This window comes from Stegostoma tigrinum, chromosome 15, assembly GCF_030684315.1.
Source record: "Stegostoma tigrinum isolate sSteTig4 chromosome 15, sSteTig4.hap1, whole genome shotgun sequence".
NCBI lineage: Eukaryota > Metazoa > Chordata > Chondrichthyes > Orectolobiformes > Stegostomatidae > Stegostoma > Stegostoma tigrinum.
Genome location: NC_081368.1, coordinates 25,107,632 through 25,130,363, shown reverse-complemented (window position 1 = coordinate 25,130,363; position 22,732 = coordinate 25,107,632). Strand labels below are relative to the sequence as shown.

Below are 22,732 nucleotides of genomic sequence, written 5' to 3'. Positions count from 1 at the left end.
AATAAGAGTTCTACTGCTGCGATAAACAGAGCAAATCCATCCTTCTAAACTACCGAAGTTGGTCTTCACTGGAAAGAAAGATTACAGACCTGCCTGATTAAGTCATCACCAGCATGGTACTTTTATAATCATCTTTTTCTGAGCATATGCATCCATGCAATTAAAAAATGTCCCATTATGTATTTGTTGAACAACTGAAAAGGCATTATAAAAATAGAAACCTGTCAATTGCCTATTCCAGGCAATTAAAAACTCCAGGAGTCAAACAGTTCATTGTAAAATACCAGTGGTCAGTAGGTTAAATGGAAAGGCAGAACAGGAGTTCTGTTCATTACCTCTCCCCATATGTAACAAGAACCACTACTGATGGAGTCCTAAACAACAGCAGGATTGCAGAAGAACAGAACTAACACCAATAATAGTATTCCAACTGGGCATCTGCAAGGAAATACTTGCCAGCAGCAGCTTGTAAACTCATGGCCAAACTGTTCACCCTCCATTACACATCACTACCCTGGTGGAAGAAGGAGCATAGAGGAGCTTAAACAGAAACAAGTGTCACACCTGAAAATGAAATACAAATTTACTGAAGCTACAGTGAACTATTTGCATAACGTACTTAAGTGGATTGAAAAATTACAGAGCGATAAGTGATCTGACATAAGTCAAGTAAAAGATCTGCCAACCTCCTACACAAAAGTGAATAATAGTGCAGAATTAAAACAAGACTGTTCATTCCAAACCCAGGATTTGAATGCAAAAAGGCTGATCTGTTCTCTACCATCTTCAACTAAATGTGCCAAGTGATACTCCAACTTCTTCCCAATATTCTCACATTTAAGCATGCCAGTTTTCAACCAATTCACTACATGGTATCAAGAATGGGCTGGCTGCATCAGATACATGGAAAAATAAAGACAACATCCCAGCCATAGCACTTAAACCTGCACTGCATCCTTTGCCATGTTGCTTCATTAATGCTGTCATCTGTCTAACCATTTAGAAATGCTCAGGCATACCCCATTCAAAACTTGACAAATTTGACACAACTACCAACAGCCTACTTTCAATCGTCGACCAAATTGTGAAAAGCGTTTTTAACAGTAATTTTACATTTAATCAGTTTGAACTTTTCCATTCACTCAGTTCTAAAATCTCTTTACTGCACCAATCTGACCATACACACCACAGTTGAACAGTGACAACTGACTGATGTCAAGGTGGCCTTTCACCATACCAACAATTGTGATATATGAATCATACATACCTTCGGATCACTCAAACGTTCCAAGTGTTTGTCAAAAGGGCCATCGATAAACTGAGAAAGCAAAGGTGAAATTCTGCTGCATGAGAAGTCAAGCTAATCAATTACTTTTTAAAGTCAACATATGACAAATTCTAAGTCACATTTCTATAAACAATTCCCCAAGTAACTCATACAATAGGCAATGAAAAATTCTCTTTAAGAGAAAGTCTAAGAAAAACAGGAAAAAGGAACATGGAATTTCAGAGCCTTAAAGTTACTAGGCTTACTCCACAAGTAATAAGTACACGTTCTGACCATAGAGACAGATAGCAACATCGATTTCAAGTCAACATATAGTAAGGCAGCCACCAGGAAGTCACAGTGCCGTAACTGTAACTCAAGCGTTTACCACCCGCCTCATTTTTAAAAACCAAAACAGTTAGATCAATTCCACACATCATTTGATTTGTCTTCTCCGTACGACACCGCCCACAGACTCAACTCCCAGAACCAAGAATTCACAAAACTGCGCATCTCTAACACACTAGACTAATAACACGTTTTCCCACGTAATTTGAAATGGGCAAAGTAGTATTTAAAAATAAGCCCTCTTAAGTACTTAATGATTTAATGTTTGACAAATCATGGTTAACGTTATCACCCATTTTACATCGCAACTTGGTCATACCTACGGAAAGGCGCTTGTACGACATCTTAAGTAGTTTACAGAAATTCAATGGAGTTACCAATACTTACTGTCTCGAATTTACTTCGGTTCACCCTCATGTAAATAATGCAAGTTTTTCGGATCTCCAAGTGATACATTTGAGTCAAAAACAGCTGTTAAAAAATGCAAAAAAATGTTTTGGTCAACAAGTAGAGGACAAGGAGAAAAATAATGGCTGGAGCTCTCTGAAATACAACCATAGAATTGTTCCCTTCTGAAAAATCAATGAAACGAAACACCAATAGGAAAGTTGGTTGGACACAAAAGTGAAGCAATACGATACAGTTTTAAATTGTTTTGTTACGTTTACGAAAATATAAACTTTGGCAAAGAGCTTACCTGCTCGGAGACGGTCCTGAACAGGCAGGAGCCATCCTTAGCGGTGAGTTTTCGATACAACCCCTGGCTGCTCAGATACTCATCCATCGTCACTTCATTCAGAGACTTCTGGCCGAAGTATTTTCTAACCCCCTTCTGCATTTCTCCACCCCGCCATAAGGCAACATATATTTTTTCCACTCTTAAAAAATATACTTTTTTTAAAAAATGTTAGATAGAATTTAAGCTAAAAAGCAAAACGCTGTCGAAGTGGGGGGAAAAATACTTTTTTTCCCCCTCCCCAGCGCTGGTTGACAGAATCAGGGTTATTTTTTGAGTAGCCCTATTCTGCTGGGCCGAGTCAGACCAGGTGCATCACATCCTACTGATTACAAATAACCTTCCCCCACGCCCACCCGCCACACTGTCTCCAGCTCAACAGCAACACATTGGGGCTAATTATTCACAATAGCCTTTCATCCTTTAATGTTTATATTTTAATTTCTAAAGAGTGACGCCCTTAATTCTGTCATTTCACATAAGGCATATCAAATGTTTTTCTTTAAATGACAAGCAGTTTAAGAGGTCATTAGCTTCACGAAAACCTGCTTTCGCACGCACAGCAAGATTAAATATTGGCCGCGATAAATCAAGAAATGCATCGTCGGCTCACACGTCCGTGATGTCACGGGTCAAATAGCACTTAAACAGAGAGGGAAAAAAAGAGTTCTTATGTAAAGCTAATAGTCACCCTTTAACATGCTGGTATTGATTCAAAGGCCTAATACCTCCGCAAGAATGTGCATTATTTGCATAGAGCAGAGGGGATATTGCGTAGCCTTCTTTTAAAGGGGGAAAAAAAATCTTGGTTTGGAAAATGTGGAGATGCACAGAATATTACAGCACAAACGAATCAGAAGTGAAAATTCCCACCACCGTAGACATTGGCCGGTGCTCCAACAGACAAAGCAGCCTAGATTCAATTTCTAATTCTTGATAATTTAGCCAATTATAATTGAACTCAGTGTTTGCGAGGTAACGAAATATTAGGGAAAAAAAATGGACACAGTTGTCTGTCCCAAAGTCAAGTAATCCTTGTTGGGAAATATCTAGGCTGTGGATTGAATTTGGTTCAACTGTAATCCTTTCTATGGACAAACAGCTGTTACTGTTCATCATATGACTAGGTCAGTTTTTTTGGACAAACTCCAATAGGAGTTGAGTTCTTCAGAAAAGAAGCAGTGGAAATAAAATGCTTTGCAACAACAGTAATTATTTCCATGTACTAAAATATTAGGTACAATTTGTCAAGGTAATGTTTTTCTATACTGATTAATAGCCTCAACCCAAGGCTTTCCAGCAGCTCTCACGTTCCACGGTCATGAGGAACAGTGCTAATCTTATCTAATAGGAACACAAAGTGGATTGTCTCCACAATGTAGTAACTAGCTGAATAATGGAAAGAAAGCCCATCTGAATCAAGTTATGCATTTTCAAGTGCTTAAACAGTCACTGACTACTGCTGAAAAGTAGCCATGCAGTTTTCATTAAGATGATGCAACTTTGCATTGCAATTATTTTTAATCAACTAGTTCAGATATATCTTGACACACATCTCTGGTGGGTGAGAGCTGAACTTGTACCTTCTACTACTGTACAAGAGCCTTATGACTTGCAGAAAATGAACAACCAAATGTTTATGTATTTAAAATATTAAAACATTTATAAATAATTGCAATGCACCCTTTGTCTTTGACAGGAGTCATTAAGCTAGTTAAGGGAAGGAAAAGTAGGCTGTATGTTCACGCAATTTAGCAATGGGGCTCTTGTAGTTTTGTGATAGTGCCCCTACCTCTAAACCAAGAGACGTAGGTTGAAGTCCTACTCATTCCAGAGGGGAGGGTATGCAAGTGTTATATAAAAATTATCTCTGACAGGTTGTTTTGGTAAATATCTGAATGACAGTACTAGTTCCTTAACAGGAATATTGATAGATTGTAGAAAGTGCCTACTTTTAAAAGTTCAGAATAGTGCTTACTACTTGAAAGAACCTGAGGGATAGGAATGAAACCTAGGAGTGAAAGAAAAATGGGAGTGAAAAACAAGATCAAATGCTAAAAGCAACAAAGACAACCTAGAGGAGGACTTGATTGAAATCCAAGTCCACATCATATATCAAGCGATTCAGTCAGAGCAGTTGACTTGTGCTGCTATTTGATACATATATCTTGTAAGTCATTTTTAAAAGGAACTAGCTTTCACAATATCAGACTCAGCAAGTATATATTTCAGATTACTTTGTCACTAACCAAAAAAGTTGAATAGATAATTGTTTTTTAAAAATTCAAGCCACATAAATTTTCCAAGATTAAAAAACAGATGATATACCTGATTTCTATTATCAGGGCCATCTCTAATAACAACATGCACTTAATAAAGTTGTGTTTAAAAACAATATAATTCAGATTGGTTTATTGGCAATTTAGTAACATTTAAGAGATTCGGGTTTTTTTCTTATGTTTTGGATCTGCTTCTTTCAATTAGATCTATGTAAATTACTTCATATACCAATCAACCAAGAGGCACAAAATAGGCAGGTCAAACAGAAAATTATTAGGCTTACATAAAGATCATTGCAGTGATTTTTCTTAAATGAAGAATTGATAGGCTGTGCTTGTAAATTACCCTTTTAATTAGAAACACAGGTGCTTTGATGATGGTTTAAAATAACATTTGGAGTTGTGTAATAGTATCTCTGGACAGAAAATAAAAAGAAATAAAAGTTTAAGAAGAAAAATAAGCAATAAATTATTAACCAGCTAGGTGGTAATTGGTTTTTGAATGGTGTGTCTGCTCAAATGAGATGATAAATTTCAGGAAAGAATAACTACCTACTTTTGAAAGTGCATTGTGTGTAATTGTGATGCCTTTTTGAAACTCTTCAGTGAATATTCCCCCTGAATTTAATATCATAAAATCAAATTATCTGGTCGCTGTGGCATTGCTGTTTGTCAGATATCAGTGGAAATTGGTTGTAACATCTCTTATACTATAATGTTGGCAAGATTTTATAGGCAGTAAAGCTCTGAGCATCTTGCCTTTGTGAAAGGCGCTGAATATGTACAAGTTCTTTTTATGTTGAACATTGGACAATTTATTTCCATGTGTTTTAAAATGTTATCATTCTAATGCCTGATTTTTTGTTCCAAGTGAAATAACACTCAAATACAGGGGGACTCAAATTTGAAATCAGTGTCTGTAATAGAAATTGGTATAACTTCAAAATGTAAACATAGAACTGAAACATCTTAAAGTAATTTTCTTCCTATAGGACAAGTAGTGTCTAAACAGAAGGAGCTTGTGTAAAACACAGGGGCTATCTGAGTTGCTCCTCCAGAAAGCCAGAATGGCTGAGGATCCTGGGATTGTATTCGTTACAGTTTAGAAGGTTAAGAGGAGATCTAATAGAAACTTACAAGATAATGTATGGCTGAGAAAGGGTGGACGCTGGCAAGTTGTTTCTGTTAGGTGGGGAGACTAGGACACATGGGCACAGCCTTAGAATTAGAGGGAGTAAATTTAGAAGTGAAATGAGGAGACATTTCTGCAGTCAGAGTGTGGTGGGCCTGTGGAATTCATTGCCACAGAGCGCAGTGGAGGCCGGGACGTTAAATGTCTTCAAGGCAGAGATTGATAAATTCTTGATCTCGCAAGTAAGTGGAGTTGAAATGCCCATCAGCCATGATTAAATGGCGGAGTGGACTTGATGGGCTGAATGGCCATACTTCCACTACTATTTCTTATGCTAATGGGCTGCATGGAGTTTATCTACCACCGTTCTACGAATTAAAACAAAAAACAAAATTCTCCAATGAAGCAGGTGTTCCTCCATTTGCCCATTTATTGGTCACTGTGCTTTCAGCCACATAGATCCTTCCAAATTCCCTCCCATAACTCCTTTGCCTTCAAGATTTTTTTTAAACTACGTCTTCACCTGGGTTTTGCAATGCCTGATTTTTTTTTCCCCATTAACTTGCTGCATACATTATTTTTTATTATATCTGTTTGAAATACTGTAGGACAAATGACAAAGAAACTCATGTCTATTTTTATTTATATACTCTTTGAACTAATACTTCACGGTAGTGTTGTCGAACAAAATTCAACACTGGCTCCCAGTATGACAAAACCTAAGTAAAAATTTAATGTTCAAGTAACATAGATGAGTGGGAGTTTTAAAGAGTGAATTCTCGAGCTTGGAACCACAGTATGACCACAATTGATAGAGCCAAAAAACTTTCGAATATGCATTGGGCCAGAGTTGGAGGAACATACATACCTCAAAGGTAGGAAGTCAATGACTTGGTTGATGGATGAACAAGAACTTTATGCAAGTTGGTATCAGGGCAAGAGACTTTGGATGGATTTGAGATTTTTATATATATGCAAAGATACCATGGAAATTCATATTGTTTTTGTTGAAGTACAACATTATAAATAGTTGAGATGAGAAATACTCCATCTCTGAAGGAAGGTGTCTGTCAAAGTGAAGAATATATATTGGAGGTTACACTGTGATTCCAAAAATCAGCAATCATTGTACTAACTGTATCACAAATTCCCAAAATTTATATAATTTGGGACCTCTTGATATCCATTTAAAAAAACAGATCTTCAATCCACCTTTTATATGTGCTATGATTATAGTATTTTGAATCCAGAATCCACATCAGTTTTTGTTTTACAATGCATTTCTGCAGACAAGATAAAGCGTATGCTTCTGACAGGAGTGGAAATTATTTCAAAGGTTTGTGTACTTATGGAAAACCCTATCCTAGAAATCTGTGTGTTCTCCTTTGTTGAACTGTTAAGGCAGGGACATAGATTTTTGTGCTGTTTCCTGAGAATCAGGCAAGAATGTGGAGCTGAGGCTCAAGATCAGCCATCAATTGTATTAAATGACAAAGTAGGATTGAAGGTCTACTCCTGCTCCTGGTAATTGTATTTTTTTGTTTTAAGGGAAAATGTTTACATCGTTTTTGGATTAGCTAGCAGAGACTGAATATATAGCCTATAACATTCCCTCTGCTACACTGTTAGAAGGGTTTCAACTATTTAGCCCTCTATCAATTACATAGGAAAGGGACCAAATGTATGGCTAAATTTTCCAATGACACCAAAATAGATAAGCAAGCCTTCAAAAGGAGGTAAGAGACTGCAAAGAGGAAGTACAAACTGGATCACTTTGGAATGAAGAAGAGATGTAGTATACAGTTGAAATGGAGGGAGATTGCCCATCTCATTCATGAAGTGGGATCTGACAGTCCTCGTATACTAATGATAGAGACTTGGTATGCAGACACAGCAAATGATTAGGAAGGTTATTGGAATAATTACAAGGGGAGTAGAAACAGAACAATGGAGAAGTTTTGCTGAGCTGTACAGGTCCATGCAGTAATCACATCTAGAGCACTGTGGACAGAGTTGGTTGTCTTATTTGAAAAATGACAGCTTTGGAAACAATTCAGAAAAGGTTCACGTCACCCATTCCTGTGATGAAAGATTTATTTATGAAGAAATGTTAAACAAATTGGACCAATACCCAGAGTTGAGCAGACTGAGATCTTGAGGGGACCTGATAGCGTAGGTACCAGGAGAATGCTTCTACTAGTGTGGGAGCCTAGAATTAGGGGACAAAGTTTCAGAGTAAGATACCTTCCTTTTAAGATGGAGATGAGTAAAATGCTTTTTTGAAGGTTGTTCAATATTCTCTCTCAGAAAACAACAGAAGTTCGGTTATTGCATCTAATCAAAGCTAAGTTGGACAGATTTCTGATTGATATGGGAGTTGGACAGGAAACTGAAATGAGACACAACAAGATCAACTATGATTGGCAGAACGTGCTCCACAACTGAATGGCCTACTCCTGCTCCTAAGTCTTATGTTCCAAAGTTCTATATTCTGCTACCATGTTTGTCTTGACTTGTGTAGCTGTGTGAGACTACATTGCCTGATTTTGCTCTTAACTGTCTAATCATGGTGTAAGCAATAACTGCAATGGAGTCTCTTCTCACATCCAGTTACCTCATGGTTGTGTAAGGAGCTATCCCTTGATCCTCTCTAATCCACACACAGCTGCCTCAGTAATGTAATCATAAATCATAATATCAATTTTCACGTTGATATGACACCAACCTCTGTACCCACCTCTCCTTCGACCCCTCTTCTGAATTGTCTGACACTTCTCCAACAGTCAGTATAGATGAGTAGTAATTTCAACATATTAAGTATTGAAAAGACAGACATTACCATCTTCAGTTCCCAGTGCAAACTTTCTCACAACTCTCTTTCGCTCTCCTTATTAGATGTTTGAGATTGAACCAGGCTGTTGGACCTTTTGATGCTGACCATCATAGATTGACTTTTCACACCAGTAAAAAGCAATCCCCTATTATATCATGTGTGACATGCATTGCAGATAGCTGGAAACTGACAAAAGTTAGAACTACGTTTTGGAAACAAACAATTAGATTAGATTCCCAACAGTGTGGAAACAGGCTCTTTGGCCGAACAAGTCCACACTGCCCCTTGAAGCATCCCATCCAGACCCATCCCCCTATAACCCACACACCCCTGAACACTACGGGCAATTTAGCACGGCCGATCCACCTAGCCCGTGCATCTTTGGACTGTGGGAGGAAACCGGAGCACCCGGAGGAAACCCACGCAGACACAAGGAGAACGTGCAAACTCCACACAGACAGTCGCTGGAGGCTGGAATCGAAACCTGGTCCCTGGCGCTGTGAGGCTGCAGTGCTAACCACTGAGCCACCATGCCGCCCTAATTATTCAGAGGTTAATACTGTAGGCACTGCACTGAACAAAAATTGAGGAAATTATATCAAGACCTTTTCTTTACATTAGCTATTGGTTCCCCTACAGCGACCCTTGTTAAAGGAATTAGAATCAGTAAGTCTGAAAGTGTGATTTTTTTTGGGTTAGGAGATCAGAGATTTCTTTTCAATCAATGTGCAACTAACAGTAATATTGACACCGCATTACCGTCTAACAGACTCCGGAATATCACTGCACACAAATACAGCAACTGGGATCAGGTTCAATACCTCTGTAGGGTCAAGGTCTAGGTTTACGTATGTTGAATAGGTTGTTGAGTGTTGGCATATGTAAATTTACTGCAGTAAGAAGGGGAAAGGGAGTCGAAAAAGAAACTAGTTAAGACTTCATGCAGAGATAGATCTTTAAAAATACATGACTGTTTCTCAATTACACATTGCACAAATGCATGAACAATTTCTAGATAACAGAATTCACCACAGAAAAACAATTAATAAAATGATGGAACATCAGTTAGGAAACATGAAGAACACATTTATTGCACATATCAATGTTGCACAATTCTTCTGGATAATGATCCTTTTCCTGGTTCCATACAATTACTTTACAAAAGTAAGGATTTTAAAATTTCTATCCAAAGGATGGGTTTGGCTGTTCAGTTTGTTACCAATTAAAAAGATTGGTGTTCAAAATAAGTAGAAAGAAAAAGTCCATCATTCTTTAAGTCTACTATCAATGTCATTGAAATCCTAGGACTTTATCCAAAAATGCTGAAAATTTTTCTGGGTGTCCTGGAGGAAAGGGTTTCAGGGATGTGGAGTCCAATTTCTGTAACGTTTCAGAAAGTGTGCTGAAACAAGAATCACAACACAATTTAAGAATGTGGCAAAAAAATCTGTTGTAGCAGTTTTTACTTCCTGAAACATCACTGTGATGAACTTGGCCAAGACATCGTGGCACCTTTTAACACAGCTTACCTAATACATTGCTTACAAAGTAACTAATTTACGCAAAGAACATTGTCTTCGTAAAACCAATGTACATTGTAACTCGTAAAAAAAAAGGTGTACACCATGTAGATCAGCCATAATGCATCATCCAGAATCCATAGATTTTAAATAAAAGGGAGACCATGACAACTTACGTGGAATACATTAGAATAATTTACTCCCATCGCTAATTCCCTGAGCTAAATAAAATCCTCTCAACAGTCTAGGCACTATTATTGTAGCTTTTTCCTGCAGTGATATTATTCATAACATTTGATAGATCAGTTGGAATAGATAACTATTTCAAACAACATGGTTTCAGTGAAGCCCAGATTCCTCATCATCTTGCAGCAGAACCAGCATTTCAAATCATATGCCTTTTTTGGAATAGGTAACCAATTTTTTTTTAACCTTTTGCACAGTTTATAAGTTTTCTCTTTAGTTGACTGATATGGAAACAGCTTGTTTTATGAAGTTGCTCATCACTTGTTCTAAGGTTTGTAAATTGGCACATATAAAACTTAGTATATAGACTTTAAGATAATTTTGTTATCTCCCTGACAACATAGTACTGCACCAAATGCAATATTTATTTACAATGTTAAATAAACCAGAATATTTCAATCTAATATCCTGGTTTATAATGGATTCATGTAGGAAGCTTGAGAGGTTGTATGTCATCAAATCAATTTTTTTTTGATATTTATAATTTTCCAAACCATCACAGAATTCGAATGTCAATCCTCAATTATTGTAACTGAATTACTTTAATCAAAAGCATCCTTAAGAATTTCAGGTCGAGACCAATAATTGCTTAAACTGGATTCACTGATATGCTATAGGAACCAAGTGTTTTTAAGTTAAAAGGATAAAAGGATAATGCTGTCCTATCATCCCAAATTGACCACCCCTTGTTACAGCAATACTTCACCTTAACTGATGGACATTTCAAAGTTCCTTTGTTAAACTATGCTAGTTCTTAAATTCCATTCCTGGGAATGTGAACATCACTGGGAGGGTCAATGTTTACTGCCGATCCCCAACGGTTTCAAGAGGTGAGCTGCCCATCTGTAGTCTGCCTTCTTGAACCACTACAGTTCATGTGCTGTAAGTAGACCCACAATACCATTAGGTACGATTCAAAAATCTTGACCAGGTAACATTGAAGGTACAGCAATACACTTCCAAATCAGGATGGTGAGTAGCTTAGAGGGGAACTTGCAGGTGGTGTTAAAAATCACACGTGCATGTATGCACAACTAAGAAATCAGTACTTGAAAATATATCAGTAAAGCAGACAATCTTTTAACTTCCACAGACACTCCTCTTCAGTGACGTTCACATAATAGGCCCTGTATCTTAGTTTTTGGTCAGACCTGGCTATGCAAACTGCAGTTTAAATGAGGTGCATGGTACAAGTGTTAAAAAGAAAATATTTTAAAAAACAGTTCCACAACAGTTAACTCTTCTAGCCTTTCAGTTCTACAAATAATTCGCTACCTGCAAGTGCAGTAGAGGAGATGCCCATCAATATGCAGCTGTTTGGCTAGTTCCAACTGGTGGTTGTTCATCAGCTCTTCATTAATGACAACAATGAGTGACTTTCCTGCTTCAAGGGTCTCCAGACAACTTCCAGCACCTAGATATGTGTTGTAAAGAGAAAGATTTAAGTACAGGTTTTAAAAAGTGAAAGTAAATACTTCTAACTCAATTACACTGCTTTTCAGTATTCCTTTTGATGACACTGAGTAACTTGATTTTCAGTACTTTTTAAAAATGTAATTCCTGGTGCTAATGTCATTGAGGCAACTGATAGCATCAAAAAATATTACATCTGCAAGTGGTCACTTGGGCATGTTACTAATACCGGATCTCAGTATGGGACAAAACCAAAGTATGTTGCTGACTCAATGATTCAAAGGTTGAGAATTCTGCAGTGAATAACTCCCCTCTTGACTCCCCAAAATGCTTCTGGATGTGAGTTTGCTCGCTGAGCTGGAAGGTTAGTTTTCAGACGTTTCGTCACTATTCTAGGTAACACCATCAGTGAGCCTCCGGTGAAGTGCTGGTGTTATGTCCCGCTTTCTATTTACCTGTTTAGATTTCCTTGGGTTGGTGACGTCATTTCCTGTTCTTTTTCTCAGATTGGCTCCAAATCAATGTGTTTGTTGATGGAGTTCGGTTGGAATGCCATGCTTCTAGGAATTCTCGTGCGTGTCTCTGTTTGGCTTGTCCTAGGATGGATGTGTTGTCCCAATCAAAGTGGTGTCCTTTCTCATCTGTATGTAAGGATACTAGTGATAGTGGGTCATGTCGTTTTGTGGCTAGGTGATGTTCATGTATCCTGGTGGCTAGCTTTCTGCCTGTTTGTCCAATGTAGTGTTTGTCACAGTTCTTGCAAGGTATTTTGTAGATGACGTTTGTTTTGCTTGTTGTCTGCATAGGGTCTTTTAAGTTCATTAGCTGCTGTTTTAGTATGTTGGTGGGTTTGTGGGCTACCATGATGCCAAGAAGTCCGAGTAGTCTGGCAGTCATTTCCGAAATGTCTTTGATGTAGGGGAGAGTGGTTATGGTTTCTGGCCAGACTACTCGGACCTCTTGGCATCGTGGTAGCCCACAAACCCACCAACACACTGTTGCTCCTCGGGCCTGGCTATTCTGCTGCGGGGGCGTAACTTCACCATCTCTCAAGTTCAGGAGGTGGTGGGGGGGGGGCCTCCTAGTGGCTGATGTCACCTACAGGAACGCTCCCCTGAGGCTGATCAATGTGTACACCTCAGCGGTACGGAGCGAGCGGTTGGCTGTCCTGCAGCGGCTTCCATCCCTGCTGGCTACGTCCAGGCTGGTCATCCTAGGTGGAAACTTCAAATGCATCATCGATGCGGATGGAAGATCCGGCGTGGGGACAGCGGGTGGGGGGAGTCAACTGGACGTCACGTCCAGATTCCTGATAGGCACGGTGAAGGACGCCAAGCTGCTTGACGTCTTCAGCGCGCCTGCAGACGGAGCACAGTGGAGATACACATGGTCGCGGCCAGACGGGTCTATCCACTCAAGGATAGACTTCCTGTTTGTGTCACAGGCGTTCTCGGTCAGGTCCATCGGCGTCGAGCCAGTGTTCTTCTCTGAGCACTGCCTCCCGCTGGCTGACTGTCACTTACAGAACGACCAGGAGGCCGGCAGGGGGACGTGGAAGCTCAACACAACTCTGTTGACCCCAGAGAACGTCGAGGAGCTTAAGAAGGAGTACGCTGGTTGGAGAACCATGAAACCCCTCTTTGAGTCTCCGGGCAACTGGTGGGAGACGTGAAGGAGAACATCAAGAGGTTCTTTGTCCGCAAGGGTATTCGGAAGGCGAGAGAGAGGCAGGGAAAGCTGTCGCGACTCCAGAAAAGGATGCAGAACCTACTCCTTCTGCAGTTGATGGGGGTCGATGTCACGGAGGACCTCCACGAGGTGAGGGGCCAGCAAGCCTCGCTCTTCGCCGCGGAGGCCTCCAGGATAATCTTCCGGTCCAGGGTCCGCTCCATGGAGCAGGACGAGACGTGCTCGCATTTCTTCTTTCAAAAGGTGCACAAAGGGAGCTCTGTGCTTAGCCGGCTGAAGGATAGCGACGGCTCGGTGACGTCGTCTCAGCCCGACATTTTGAGGATCAGCAGATCCTTCTATGCTGGACTGTACGACGCCAAGCCCACGGACAGCACGGCCTCCGAGTCGTTCCTGTTGTCTATCACCGAGGTCTTAGACGACGGCACAAGTGAGTGGCTGGACCGGCCAATATCCCTGGACGAGCAGACCAGACCCCTCAAGTCTTTGGAGAGGAATAAGACTCCCGGGAGTGACGGCTTACCGGTCGAGCTGTATTCCGCTCTGTGGGACCTGGTCGGCCAGGACCTGCTGGAGGTGTACGATAGTGCGCTTCGGGCAGGGGAAATGTGCAAGTCCATGAGGAAGGGCATCATCACCCTCATTTACAAGAGGAAGGGGGAAGAGGGAAGAAATTAAGAATTGGCATCCCATTTCACTATTGAACGTGGACTACAAAATCCTGGCCAAGGTCAGAGCCAACCGGGTCAGGTTTGTCCTGGAGTCAGTGATTCACCCTGACCAAATCTGTGCTGTGCCGGGCAGGAAGATCGCTGAGAGCCTCGTGCTCATCAGGGATACCATCGCCTACGTACAGGACAGGCGGGTGGACACCTGCCTCGTCAGCCTAGACCAGGAGAAGGCCTTCGACAGGGTCTCTCATGCTTACATGAGGGACGTCCTCTCCAAATTGGAGTTCGGGGAGGGCATCCGCAATTGGATCCGGCTGCTCTACACCAACATCGTTAGCGCAGTCTCAATCAACGGGTGGGAATCGGACAGTTTTCCCGTCAGATCTGGAGTCAGGGAGGGCTGCCTTGATCGTATGCTGTGTGGAGCCCTTCGCCGTAACCATCAGGAAGGACGTGAGCCTGAAGGGCGTGACTATCCCAGGCAGCGGAGGCCTTCAGGTCAAGACCTCCCTGTACATGGACGACGTCACCGTCTTCTGCACCGATCGTCAGTCGGTGAGTAGGCTGTTGGACATCTGCGGCCAGTTTGAACTGGCCTCAGGTGCCAAAGTCAATAGGGGTAAGAGGGACGCCATGTTCTTCGGAAACTGAGATGACTGCTCCTTCATCCCCTTCACCATCAGGACAGACTACCTGAAGGTGCTGGGTGTTTGGCTCGGTGGAGCTGGGGCGTGCACTAAGACTTGGGTGGAGCGTATCACCAAACTGAAGCAGAAGCTGGGTAGGTGGACGCTCCGGTCCCTCTCCATTGCGGATAAGAACCTGGTTGTCAGGTGCGAGGGGCTTTCGGTACTGTTGTGTGTGGCGCAGACCTGGCCTATTCCCTGGACCTGCGCCGCTGCGGTCACCCGGGCCATCTTCCACTTCATTTGGGGGTCGAGGATGGACCAGGTCCGCAGGGACACCATGTTCAAAGACCTGGAAAATGGGGGAAAGGGCGTACCGAATGCCACCCTCGCCCTGATGTGTGCAGCTGCATCAAGCTGTGCGTAGATCCTTAGTACACAAACACCAAGTGTCACTACTTACTGAGGTTCTATCTCTCCCCGGTGTTGCGAAGCATGGGCCTGGCCTCGTTGCCGCAGAACGCTCAGAGTAGTTGGACCGTCCCGTACAACCTGTCCTTCGTGGAGAAATTTTTGAAGGGAAACACCTTTGACCACAAGGCCGTCAGGCAGTGGTCAGCACGTAGTATCCTCGAGACCCTTTGGGAAAAGGAGAGGGTGGATCCCGTAGTGTGGTTCCCCACGCAGACTGCCACATTGCCAGAATTTTCAGACAAGCACAAGGACATTGCTTGGCTGGCGGTGAGAGGGGCTCTGCCAGTGAGATCCTTTATGCATGCCCAGAATCTCTGCACCACTGCACGCTGCCCTCGAGGCGGCTGCGGGGGGGGATGAGACTGTCAATCACCTCCTTCTGGAGAGTGCCTATGCGCAGGAGGTCTGGAGGGGGATGCAGTGGTATTTGTCGAGGTTCGTCCCGACCAACTCCGTGACACGGGACTCCGTGCTCTGCGGGCTGTTTCCTGGGACACACACCGAGACCAACATCAACTGCGCCTGGAGGACCATCAATGCGGTGAAAGACGCTCTTTGGTCTGCCCACAACTTGCTGGTCTGCCAGCTGAAAGAACTGACCCTGACCGAGTGTTGCAGACTGGCGCACTCCAAGGTCCAGGACTACGTGCTGAGGGACGCGCTAAAGCTTGGGGCAGCCGCCGCCAAGGCGCAGTGGGGAAAGACCACCGTATGAAACCCCTCGTCCAGAACAGAAAAAATTGGTAACTGGGCCCAGCCGGTGCCTTCCCCAACTGGTCAGGGGGCCAACGGGGACTGTGCGGGGAGACGACTGCCAGGGTATTTTCTTTGCTTTGTTTTCTTTTTCTTCTTTGTTTTGTTTTTGCCTTTAGTTGGTGTACGTACCCCCTGGGTAACCCGGAGCGGCTTGCATGACTGGGTCAGTGTATAAATGCTTTCTTTTTGTACATTCTATGAATAAAGTATATTTTTTCAAATAAAAAAAGGTGATGAAACGTCCAAAAACGAACCTTCCAGCTCAGCGAGCAAACTCACAGTCAGAAACTCAACCTGAGCTACAAATCTTCTCAAAACTCGCTATCCCCAAAATGCTATCAACAAGGCATAAATCAGAAGTGTAATAACATAGTCTCCATCTGCCCACTTAAGTGCAGCTCTAACAAGACTCCAAATGCTCAAAACTATAGCCTGAATAAGAAATACTCCACTCATTAATGTCAACATTAACTCCCTCCACTACTGACACAGATTGCCAATAGCATGTATCTATAGACGCAATGCAGCAGGTGATCAACATTCTGACAGCATTTTCCAAATCCATGACTGCCTTCGAGAATGACAAAGGTAGCAAGTGCATATTTTCAATTTCCTTTCCAAGTTACATGCTGTCCTGCCTTGGATCTATTTTGCTACTCAATCAATACGCTGGGTCAAAATTCTGAAATTACCTTGATATCAACATTGTCGGTGTTCCTGCACCCCTACAACTTGTTATCCAATTTCTAGCTTCTCAAGAACAATTAAGAATGGGCAATAAATGCTGGTCTAGCCAGCGATAGCCATATCATTGAAATTCTTACAAAAAATTTCCAAAGTACTGGATTCTAGAAGAATAGAATACGAAAGTAGGAAGATAATGTGTTTTCTCTCAACAGGATAAATGTCTTAAATTATGACTGGATCTCACAATGTAGATGAGGACAAACTGTTTTCGCATGGGAAAATTTTTTTCACTCACTGAATCATTGGGGTTTGGAATACACTGTCTGGAAGTGTGGAGGCAGGTTCAGCTGAGACATTCAAGAGTGTTTTTGATGATTATTTGGATAAACATACCACGCAAGAGCATGGGGCAATACAGGAGATTGGTACTGGGTAATGATGCTCGTTTAATGAGCACGATAGGCCAAATGGCCTTCTTCTGCACTTTAACACTTCTATGATTCTGTGATGTGAATGAGTCTAAAACATGGGCATAAAATGAGATTACACATAACAGACTGCTTGAAGAATCTGAGAGGAATTTCTTCACACTTCTGAATGAAGTTTGCTGTTCAAGCAGATAGAATTGATGCATGCAAGGGAATACATACGTGACGGTGAAGGAAGATGATGGCAAGATTGGAAGAGTCTCAAGCAGAATGTAAACACAGTCATAGATCAATTTGGCCAACTGACTAATTTCTGTGCTGGAGATTTTATGTAATTGCCGCAAGCCTCAGTAAGAGTTACGTGAAAATAGCAAAATTATATTTTAAATTAACAGCTTAATGATAGTTAATTTTCAATATGACAATTTTGACCCTGAACACTGCCAATTTCTCTTCTTAATGCATCTGGTGAGTTTGATGAGCTAATGCAGGTCAGGTCACAAATTCCATCTCCAGTCTGAGCTGTTCGGCAAAGTCATCCACAATTGTAGTCACAGTTTATATTTGGCTAAAGTACGTCTGAAATAAGTAAAGGAAAATCTGCCCAATTTCTGGTTCAGTGTCCAGGGACATTTGATTATTTTGTGTTCATGCTGGTGACAATAGAAATGAGGTCAATTAAGATTGCCCCCATAGTTGAATAAGATTTCAACCATTATTATTTTCTTTCACTTAATGGGATGCAGGTGTATTGTCCACCCCTAAAAGCCCCTGAGAAGGTGGTGGTAAGTCACTTCTGAGAACTACTGAATCATATCCGGACACTTTTTTTTAAAAAAGGCTCTTGTTGAAATTTTCCTCGACGGCTACATTTGGTTTCTGCAGTCCCCTTTTTCACTGTCACCACCTGACTTACTTGGTAATGCAGTCAAATTATAACAATAACTCTGCATTTGTCAGACATAGTAAGAACTGCCAATACTGGAGTCAGATAACACAGTGTGAAGCTGGAGGAACACAGTAGGCCAGGCAGCGTCAGCAGAGCAGGAAAGTTGGCATTTCGTTTTGGGACCCTTCTTCAGAAGGGTCTTGTCTGAAGATGGGTCCCGACCCAAATGTCTACTTTCCTGCTGCTCTGATGTTGCCTAGCCTGCTATGTTCCTGCAGCTCCACACTGTGTTACCTCTGTATTTGTGTTGATGTGTGTTGTTTTTACACTCACTTAGAGGCAGCATTAGAAGAATTCAATAATGATCAAACCTCCGTTAGATCTAAAGCCATAACACAAGGAAAGCATTCATGTTCTAGACACTACATTATTTATAGTGGGACAAGACCACAGGCAGAAGTTAACAATTTTTTTTTTCAAAATAACTGGCGCAAACATAAAAAGATGTTATCCTAAACACACTTTCCACCAACTGATCAAGTCATAGTTAATGCACTGCCACCGCATATACCCACAGGTAGAACATTTTAGCAGATAGTTATGATCCTTCTTATTGATTTCAGATCTCAGTCTCAGATTTACATTTAATGATAGACAGAGCTCACTTAAACAACAGACACTACATTTTACACTATTCCTAAACTAAAATTTGTTTTTTTTTTAAACAAGGACTTCATTACCTTTGTGATTTCAGATTCTCCTGCTTCTAGTTAGCAGGGTATGCTATGCCTAAATGAGCTGCCATATCGTCAGTACTATAATCATGAGTATACTTCAGTAAGTACCTTGTTTGTAAAACATTTGGGTTGTGTAAGGCACTTTATAAATAAATAAAAACCTTTATTTATTAAAACACAATCAATACTTACCAGCATGACTGATAACAAGTGTAGCATTTTTAATGTCATCTGCTATTGAGTTCTTGAACCTATAAACTTCAAGAGTAAAATTTGTTCCAACAATAGTCTTTGGTTCAACACTACCACGGCCGATCTGAAGAATCAGTTTTCTGTAGCCTAAATCTTGTAGAATCTAAGAATGAGTAATAAACAATATGAGGAGAAGGCCAATAAATTTCTGAACAGAGGAGGAAATCAATGTGGAATGTGGCTATATCAATTCAGCGCAAATAGCTGTGCAAAGACAAGTTAAATACATCTTAAAGTTTGAATTAACAATAGAATAGAATCCCTACAGTGTGGAAACAGGCCCTTCGGCCCAACAAGTCCACACCGAACCTCAGAACATCCCACCTAGACCCATCCCCCTATAACCACGTAATCTACACCTCCGTGAACATTAGGGGCAATTTAGCATGGCCAATCCACCTACCCTGCATATCTTTGGACGGTGGGACGAAACCAGAGCACTTGGAGGAAACCCACAGACATGGGGAGAATGTGCAAACTCCACCCAGATAACCTGAGGCTGGAATCGAACCCAGGTCCCTAGCGCTGTGAGGCAGCAGTGCTAACCACTGTGCCGCCCTAATGCATCTGATAATTGTTTAGAAACAACTTCAGAACATTGCTGGATTAAAAGCACAAATCTTGTAGAAATCACAAAACAAGAAGCGTGCCTGAGAGTCAATTCTTACTCTGAATTTTAAAATAAGGTAGCATAAATAACTCAGTAAATAGTTATTTCTGGACATAGCGGAGATAGTAGCACAGTAAATGTGAAACTGGACTAGTGGTAAAAAGTAATAAGCTACATCAGGGCCTTCACAAGATCTGACAAGCCACATAAGGAACTATTAATGCACAAGAATTAAAGTTTGTCCGAAAGAGGAAAGTTTAAGTAGTGGCTTATAGAAAGAAGGCAGGGAATACAAGGAAACAAATCCAAACTTTGGCCTCAGGTCAACTAAGGATATGGTCTCGAATTATGAAACAATTAGAATTAGACATGCTGAAATGGACAGAATTGGGACTAGTGGTGATAAGCGATGAAGGGACATCAAGTGAGAATTTTGAAATCAAGCCATCATTTAACTGGGACTCAATGTCAGCCAGTGAACACAGGGACTTTGTGTGAACACTGGTGTGGGTTCGGACAGAGCTTTGGATAACCTTGGGTAAGGGATACAGTATGTGGGAGGCTGTTCCAGGTCTCCAAGATTCAGAGGGTTTTTTTGGTTTTATATCAGACTACAGACGTGGAAATTTACATGTAAAAACTTGATTTGATGTTATTTATTGCCCATCGCTAAATGCCTCGGCAAAAGCGGTGGTACCCCTTCTCATCGCCCCCGTCCCAACTCATCCTCCTTCCCACCATTCCCCACACTCTTCACACACACCGCTCCCCGCGCCCCCGCCAAACCCCGGGACCTGGCCCCACCTCCTGCGCTCCTGGTTGGTGGCCTATCCCCTGCCTCCCGCCTCCGGATATCGTTTGTTGACGAGCCCGCCGATCCTTCGCGTTCCCAGCCCCTTCAGGGGAGTGAACTCACCCGTGTCACCTTTTCCGAAGACACTTCTCGGATCAGCTTGTCGAAGCTGGTTGTACCGACTGTCACAAATACCGAGTCCATTTCTCCTTCGCCGCCCGCTGTTCGCGCTCAAGCAACCTCCCGTTTCGGGGAAAGCCGCTGAAGCCTAACCGCCACAGCAGCTGGCCGACCAAAACAATGTCTGGGGTATCGGGCCGGGGGGCGTGACCGTGCGAAAACTTGCTCGGCGGGTGGCCGACTAGCAACCGCTCATTATAACAACTGACCAGTAACACCTAAACCAGCCCAGTTCGTCCCCTCCCCCCACTGCACCACACAACCAGCCCAGCTCTTCCCCCCCCCCCGCATCCCAAAACCAGTCCAACCTGCCTCTGCCTCCCTAACCTGTTCTTCCTCTCACCCATCCCTTCCTCCCACTCCAAGCCGCACCTCCATCTCCTACCTACTAACCTCATCCCACCTCCTTGACCTGTCTGTCTTCCCTGGACTGACCTATCCCCTCCCTACCTCCCCACCCACACTCTCTCCACCTATCTTCTTTACTCTCCATCTTCGGTCCGCCTCCCCCTCTCTCCCTATTTATTCCAGTTCCCTCTCCCCATCCCCCTCTCTGATGAAGGGTCTAGGCCCGAAACGTCAGCTTTTGTGCTCCTGAGATGCTGCTTGGCCTGCTGTGTTCATCCAGCCTCACATTTTATTATCTTGACCAGTAACACTGTCTGGTTTTCAAACCTCCGTTCCACATTACTTCACAGCTTTCGTTCTGTATTGCATTTTTATTTCCAGTGCTCTCTATCCCCATTATCCACCAGGTGTTTGAAAGGTCATTCTCATGTGGGAGTTTGGACTCAGGAGGGGGTATTGTCCTTCAAGGTACTAACAATACAAATCCTGTCCTCCACACCTGGACTTTTTGGCAGGAATTATCAAATCGTAGAAACTTCAAATGATTCTGTTTTTATACTTGAAGTACCTTTTTTTACAATTTTATTCATTAACGGGATGAGGGTGTCACTGGCCAAATGGCATTTATTGCTCATCCGTAATTGCCCAGTGGGCAGTTAGGAGTCAACCACATTGTATGTAGGCCAGACCAGATAAGGATGGCAGTTTCCATCCCTAATGGACATTAGTGAACCAGATGTGTTTTTCCCAACAATCAGCAACAGATTCACAATCATTAGACTCTTAATTCCAGATAGTTATTGAATTCAAATTCCAATATCTACAGTGGCAGGATCCCCAGAACATTGTCTGGGTCTCTGGATTAACAGTCCAGCAATAATACCACTAAACTGTTGCCTCCCTATGCCTGATTAGGAAATAATCCAGTGAAGACCAGCAACTGAATCTGACAAGATGGTCTGAATGGCTATTTACCATATTCATAAGATAACTTTGTTCAGTCAGCCTTGCAGGAACTTGTGCTCGATTCTTTTCATTCCACAGACAAAGTTACAGTAACTGTAATTGTATAAGGAATGATACTATCCACTGGGCAGGTACAATTCCCCTCCCCCTATTTTTATTAAAGATTAATCTTGGATTTTTGGGTACTGCAAATGGCTGGCATTTGTAAACCTACCACCATACTTTACAACCTCCAAATTACAAGAAGTCAGCTTCTCTGATTATTTGATGTGGACTGTGCATTCTCATTGGCATACAATGGTGCCCTACTATATTGCCCATTTGGCTCCCTAAAGTTGGTTTGTTTCCAGTTTACCATCATTGAATGTGTCAGCTTGGACTCAATAAGAGATTCCAAGGGCAATCCATTATACTTTGTTACCACATAACCTGCCATTACACACCCCTTGTTGTTAGTCACTACAGTCCCCATTAACAACTCCTCACTGTCCCAGCCTGATCATTAGCAACTCCATTGTCTGTCCAAAGATAACAAGATGTAGAGTTGGATGAACACAGCAGGCCAAGCAGCATCAGAGGAGCAGGAAAGCTGATGTTTTGGGCCTAGACCCTTCTTCAGAAAACATCTCCTGCATCAGCAGTTCCCACTATCACTCTCTCCTTTGTCTGCCCAACTGTCTTTCTCTGTCTTTGAGCTGTATTCTATCATTTACTCCCTACCCCACCTCCCTATTTTCTGCATATAAACTGACATTTTCCCAGCCACAATCAGTTCTGAGGAAGGATCACTGGACTTGAAACGTTAACTCTGTTCTTTCATTCACAGATGCTGCCAGACCTACTGAGCTTTTC

General features: G+C 42.1%; 1 protein-coding gene across 1 annotated transcript in view; it reads right to left on the bottom strand.

Moving 5' to 3' along the window:
- The window catches only part of alg13 (ALG13 UDP-N-acetylglucosaminyltransferase subunit), an 85,523-nt gene extending 64,727 nt beyond the window's left edge, over positions 1–20,796 (bottom strand). The window contains exons 1-7 of the mRNA XM_048544847.2: positions 20,510–20,796; positions 18,924–19,086; positions 11,637–11,775; positions 9,888–9,997; positions 2,313–2,506; positions 2,003–2,086; positions 1,268–1,318 (exon numbers count right to left, since the gene is read on the bottom strand). Coding sequence (XP_048400804.1) covers positions 1,268–1,318; positions 2,003–2,086; positions 2,313–2,506; positions 9,888–9,997; positions 11,637–11,775; positions 18,924–19,086; positions 20,510–20,590 — 822 coding nt within the window. The 5' untranslated portion in view covers positions 20,591–20,796. The remainder of the gene's footprint in view (positions 1–1,267; positions 1,319–2,002; positions 2,087–2,312; positions 2,507–9,887; positions 9,998–11,636; positions 11,776–18,923; positions 19,087–20,509) is intronic.
- Positions 20,797–22,732: the final 1,936 nt, after the last annotated feature.